This window comes from Mus caroli, chromosome 8, assembly GCF_900094665.2.
Source record: "Mus caroli chromosome 8, CAROLI_EIJ_v1.1, whole genome shotgun sequence".
Taxonomy (NCBI): domain Eukaryota; kingdom Metazoa; phylum Chordata; class Mammalia; order Rodentia; family Muridae; genus Mus; species Mus caroli.
The window spans coordinates 100615387-100619790 of record NC_034577.1 but is presented as its reverse complement, the minus strand read 5'-3'; the positions used below and the strand labels follow the sequence as shown (position 1 = coordinate 100619790).

Here is a 4404-nt window from a genome sequence, read left to right as displayed (position 1 = left end):
GGGGGCAGCTGTGTGTGTGGGGGGGGACAGGGTGCTGAGGAGATGCTGTCCTCCAAGGCAGGGTTGATTACAGCTGCAAAGTTTCTGAGGAGGGAGCTCATGGAAAAAAAGTGAATATGGAACTGGAGAGGGTGGGGGCAGCGCCTGCCGGGATGGAGGACTCTGGACGGGGCATGGAGACAAGGAAATATGTGTGAGGTCTGTGTCAGACTGAGAATATATATAGAATTTATATAGGATTCTATAAAGCCAAGGGATGAGTGGGTGCCTAACCCTGTCAGGGCAGAGCTATAGAGAGAAGCCTGGTTTTGGATCTTCTCGTTACATCCAATTCACCTAGAGTTGAGTGCGAGTGGCCAATGCAGTGAGTTTTATGAGCTCTCAAGGTTGTATAACTATCAAGATAAGAACATTGTTCCCGAGCCAAGTGTGTTGGTGCACACCTTTAATCCCAGCACTCAGGAGGCAGAGGCAGGCAGATCTTTGTGAGTTCGAGGCCAGCCTGATCTTCAAAGACAGTTTCAGGATAGCCAGGGCTGTTACACAGAGAAATTCTGTCTCGAAAAATGAAAACAAACAAACAAAAACAAACAAACAAACAAACAAAAAACACCAAAACCACCCCAAAACACTGTCATCATCTCAAAGAAACCCCGGTACCTAAGGTTGAGAAGAGATTGGTGAGCGGAGGAAGCAGTCTCCTCGGAGAGGGGATAACACATGCTATAGAACAGAGCATGTGTAGGAGCCAAAAGGAGTGGGCAGGATTGAAAGCAAGGGAGAGGGAGGGAGAGACAAGATATGTGAAGGACTTGGAGAAGACAGAGCCAAAACACAATGTTGGGAAGCAAATGCAGAGCCCTGTCCTCTCTGGGGCATTCATTCATCTAAGGTGGCTGAGGGAATGGTGGGACCAGGAGGCTAGAGCAGGGGCTTCCGAGGGGTTCTGGGTTTAAGAGGCGAGAGTTCAGGAGAGTCGAGGGAACTCCTGGGAGCTACAAGATGAAGCCGTGGGGGTGTGGAGAGAGAGGGTTGGAAGTGTGGTGGGGCAGTGTGAGCCTGGGTCTCACCTGACACCTTCAGCTGCTCCCTGGCCTCCTCGAGACTATCCTTGAGCTTCTGGATCTCGGCCCGCAGGGCCTCACAGTCTATTTTGGATGTGCTTTGCCTAGCTTCTTGGAGGCTGGTGTCCAGTTCTTTGGTCGTACACTGTAGCTTCTCCAGCTCTGCCTCTTTCTCCCTGAGGCTGTTCTGCACCTGCATCAGGTTCTTCTCCAGCTCGTGCAGCCTCTCATCCTTGTCTTGGAGCAACTGAGGAGGGCAAAGAAGAGACGTTGGGAGAGGCCCACGTACCAGCCATGGGTCCCGTCACAAGTTATACGACATCTCCGTGCACACCACTGGCACACAGTGCTGGGATGTCCCAAGGAGATTCTGCCTGGGCTCCTTGCTATGCCATTTTGGGTTCCCTCAGGCTATTTTTCACTGAAGCAACCAGATGGGAACTTTCAGATTGCAAGCCAGAACTACCTGTGTTCAAAACCCTCTGCTGGCTCCGTCCTGACTTGGAAAAAGGCCCAAGTCTTTTTTCTTCTTTTTTCTTTTTCTCTTTCTTTCTTTCTTTCTTTCTTTTTTTTTTTTTGAGACAGGGTTTCTCTGTGTAGTCCTGGCTGTCCTGGAACTCACTCTGTAGACCAGGCTGGCCTTGAACTCAGAAATCCACCTGCCCCTGCCTCCCAAATGCTGGGATTAAAGTCGTGCGCCACCACTGCCCGGCCAAGGCCCAAGTCTTTACAGCCACATCCCAGGAGGCTCATGATTTGGTTTTACTTAGGCTACCTGTCTGGCATTGCACGCAGGAGACCACACCCGTCTCAGTTTCAGCCTCTTGAACCTGGAGGGGTCTTTGTGCTTGCTGTGCCCTCTGTCTGGGCTGTTCTTCCTTAAGACACCTGCCTTCAGCTCTCTCTCAGAGTATTAGCCATGACACCATGGGGCCAACCTGGTAGTTCTGTCCCTGCGTTCCAATCTCTGCCCAGTGTCACCTTATCAGAGAGAGGTTCTCTAGTACCACCCAGTACAACAGCCACCAAGCTGTTTCAGGAGTTTGTCCGTCTCCGCTGCAGTTCTTTCAGGATTCACATGTTAATTTTGTTACTCTCTGGGACCCATCTCCATGTGCAACATATGGTGTGAGTGCCGTGAATCCAGGGTGGTAGCATGTTTCGTGGTGTGTGTGTGTCAGGGCGTAGAACTGTGTTTAGCATATTGTAAGCACTCAAGAGCGCTGAATGAGGTGGCTGGAGAGATGGCTCAGTGGTGAAGAACATCGACCACTCTTCCAAAGGTCCTGAGTTCAATTCCCAGCAACCACATGGTGGCTCACAGCCATCTGTAATGGGATTTGGTGCCCTCTTCTGTTGTGTCTGAAGACAGCTACAGTGTACCCATAGAAATAAAATAAATACATCTTTAAAAAAAATAGGCTGAATGTATGTACCTACAGACTCTTTGCTTTTTTTGTTTATTGCTCCACTTTTCTGGATGCTTCTAGTTTGACTGGTGAGTTTCAGCCTTATTTTAACACATGAGGTTTTAATGATGAAAAATCGACTTATTCTTTTTCATTGCACCAAGGAAAGTAGGGGGTTTTGATTGTGCTGACCATTAAAGCTTGTACTGGTTTCAAAAATCTTCTTGTTATTGGCAACTGGTTCTCGGCTTTTCCAGGAGCAGGTTTCTTTCTTTCCTTCCTCTTTTCTTTTCTTTTCTTTTCTTTTCTTTTCTTTTCTTTTCTTTTCTTTTCTTTTCTTTTCTTTCTTTCTTTTTCTTTCTTTCTTATTAGATATTTTCTTTATATACATTTCAAATGCTATCCTGAAAGTTCCCTATACCCTTCCTCTGCCCTGCTCCCCTACCCACCCACTCCCGCTTCTTGGCCCTGGCATTCCCCTGTACTGAGGCATATAAAGTTTGCAATACCAAGGGTCTTCTCTTCCCAATGATGGCCGACTAAGCCATCTTCTGCTACTTATGCAGCTAGAGACACGAGCTCTGGGGGTACTGGTTAGTTCATATTGTTGTCAGGAACAGGTTTATAATGGTGATGTAGGCTACAGCATGGCTCCACTAATGTTCCATATGCTCAGATTAATATATGCAAAAGATCACTGTGAATGTGTGTGTGAATGTGTGTGTATGTGTGAATGTGTGTGTGTGAATGTGTGTGTGTGAATGTGTGTGTGAATGTGTGTGTGTGTGAATGTGTGTGTGTGTGTGAATGTGTGTGTGTGTGAATGTGTGTGTGTGTGAATGTGCGTGTGTGTGAATGTGTGTGTGTGTGTGTGTGTGTGTGTGTGCATATGATTTGTTTTTGGACACAGGGGATCATTATGGAGCCTAGGCTGGCTTTGAACTTGTAATCCTCCTGCCCAGCCTCCTAAATGCTGGGATTACAGGCATTCACACCTCCCTGCCCAGCTTCACACCCAGTTCTCACTTGTTATTGGAAAGTTGTGTGAGCGATGCCTGGCTGGAGGAGTCCTTGGTCTCTAAAGCAGCCACCTAAGGCAGGGGAAGCTCCTGGCCAAGACTGGCTTTTCACCCTTGCCCCCTTGGCTGCTCCAATCAGGACCCATGGAGGGCTAGCTCACCTTGTCCTTCTTTAGGGACAGCTTCTGTGACTCTGTGTACTGTTGCTGCAGATCTTGCAGCCGGTACTGCAGGAAGACAGTCTCTTTGTCCTTCTTCTCGATGACGCAGGACGTCTCTTCCCGCAGCCCATGTAGATCTAGCTCCAGCTTCATCATGTCTAGTGTGGGTAAGACAGCGCTGTCTCAGAGGCCTCAGAGGCCGGGCGCCCTCAGGATCTCCCCGGCTGCAGCTCATGGGCCTCTTTTACCCTTCATGATCTTTTTCTTCTGTTCTGACACAGCTTCCAGTTCCATGCGCAGGTCCTTCACAAGGTTCTGGTACTCCTCCACGTGCAGGCACTGGCTGTCTTTCTGTTCTTGCAGGTGCTTCAGGATCTGAAGGAAGCAGAGCAGGATGGGAGGACAAAGGAGCCAAACTCCTCCCTCCCTCCGTCCCTTCCTTCATTCCTCCCTCTGTCCTTCTTCCTTCCCTTCCTCCTCCCATTCCTTCTCCCTCCCTCCTTTCCTTCCTCCCTCAATCCTCTTTCCCTTCCTCCCTCCCTTCCTCATTCCCTCCCTCTCTTCCTTCCTTCCTTCCTTTCTTCCTTCCCTTCCTCCCTCCCTCCTCTTTCCCCCTTCCCTCCCTCCTTTCCTTCCTTCCCTCCTCCCCTCCTTCCTCTCTCCATCTTCCCTCCCTTTCTTCCCTTCTCTCCTCCTCTTTCCCTTCTTCCCTCCCTCCCTTCTTCCCTCCCTCCCTCCCTCCCTTCTTCCC

At 49.4% G+C, this 4404-nt stretch overlaps 1 protein-coding gene across 6 annotated transcripts in view; it reads right to left on the bottom strand.

Annotated features, from left to right (window-relative positions):
* Positions 1-4404, bottom strand: part of Pmfbp1 (polyamine modulated factor 1 binding protein 1) — a 52146-nt gene that overhangs the window by 15775 nt on the left and 31967 nt on the right. For all 6 annotated transcript variants that reach the window (XM_021170690.2, XM_021170694.2, XM_021170695.2 and 3 more), the window contains 3 exons: positions 3902-4028; positions 3654-3811; positions 1071-1311 (listed from right to left, as the gene is read on the bottom strand). In XM_021170690.2, coding sequence (XP_021026349.1) covers positions 1071-1311; positions 3654-3811; positions 3902-4028 — 526 coding nt within the window. The remainder of the gene's footprint in view (positions 1-1070; positions 1312-3653; positions 3812-3901; positions 4029-4404) is intronic.